Below are 998 nucleotides of genomic sequence, written 5' to 3' on the forward strand. Positions count from 1 at the left end.
ATGAACATTTCAAATGAAGCAGCATTATCAAGTCCATGAAACTGCAAACAACTTCACTGGTAAATCAAAGCTCTTTCACACAAAGTCATCAATCAAGCAAAACAACAAAAAAGCTGTAACACAAGTTCAGCGATTTAACTGAAGGCAGAGATCATTTTTGAGTGTCAGTATTTGACAAAAAAGTTTTTACCTCCTTTAATAAATATTAAATCAATGTAGGTGAATTAGAAAATTAATTTGTGTCTGATAGAAAGAATCAACTCATCCCTTTTGAGATTTTTTCTTCTCTTTCTTTTCCTCCAACTTTCTACTCTTCTTGGGCGCTGTCTCCCCATCGTCTTCATCTTCCTCGCTCACTGCTTCTTCAACATCCTTCTTTTTATCTCTGTCTTTCTTGTCTTTGGTTTCTTCATCCCTGGTTTTCTGGGCTCTCCTGTCCTTTAATTTCCCATCTCTTTGCTTCATGAGTTTTTTGTCTGGCAGCGGCTTGTTTCTGAGACCTCTTGATGTTCTTGCCATTGCTCCTTTCTTTGACATCCCTCTTCTGACTTCTCCATCGTCCTCCTCATCCTCTTCGTCATCAAAGTCTGGCAGCCACCAAAACATGACTTCCCACAGAGATGTCTCAGGCTAGAGGGGGGAGAACACATGAAGTGGGTGAAAGAATTTACACTGTAAATGTTCAGGTGTTTATCTCTCCAGATTGAATAACAAAGCAATTAACAGTAATTTACCTCAGGTGGTTGCCCTCTGTGTCGCAATGTGCCTGACCGCCTCACCGTCAGTCCAACTTCTTCCTCCTCTACTGTCCCCTGACCACGCAAAGTTTCTGTTTTTAAAAGAAACCACTCAGTTACATCAGGCATGCAGATTTTGTATCGCACATTTTACTTTTTCTTGCTAGTCTACTTGCCATGAAGCCTCTGAAAGCCTGAGGTCAGCACCAGGATGGTAATGGCCACAAACAGACATCGGTTCAGAGTGACATTCTCCCACGG

General features: G+C 41.5%; 1 protein-coding gene across 1 annotated transcript; it reads right to left on the minus strand.

Moving 5' to 3' along the window:
* Positions 1–36: 36 nt before the first annotated feature.
* LOC111650987 (uncharacterized) lies at positions 37–995 on the minus strand (the record flags this gene model as incomplete). Its single annotated transcript, XM_023400947.2, has 3 exons — positions 37–630; positions 735–829; positions 914–995. Coding segments are annotated over 3 exons (546 nt in total), but the record flags the coding sequence as incomplete, so codon positions are not given.
* Positions 996–998: the final 3 nt, after the last annotated feature.

Source organism: Seriola lalandi, unplaced genomic scaffold (assembly GCF_002814215.2).
Source record: "Seriola lalandi dorsalis isolate HSWRI2012SDOR001 ecotype SW California unplaced genomic scaffold, Sedor1 jcf7180002053091, whole genome shotgun sequence".
Classification (NCBI taxonomy): Eukaryota; Metazoa; Chordata; class Actinopteri; order Carangiformes; family Carangidae; genus Seriola; species Seriola lalandi.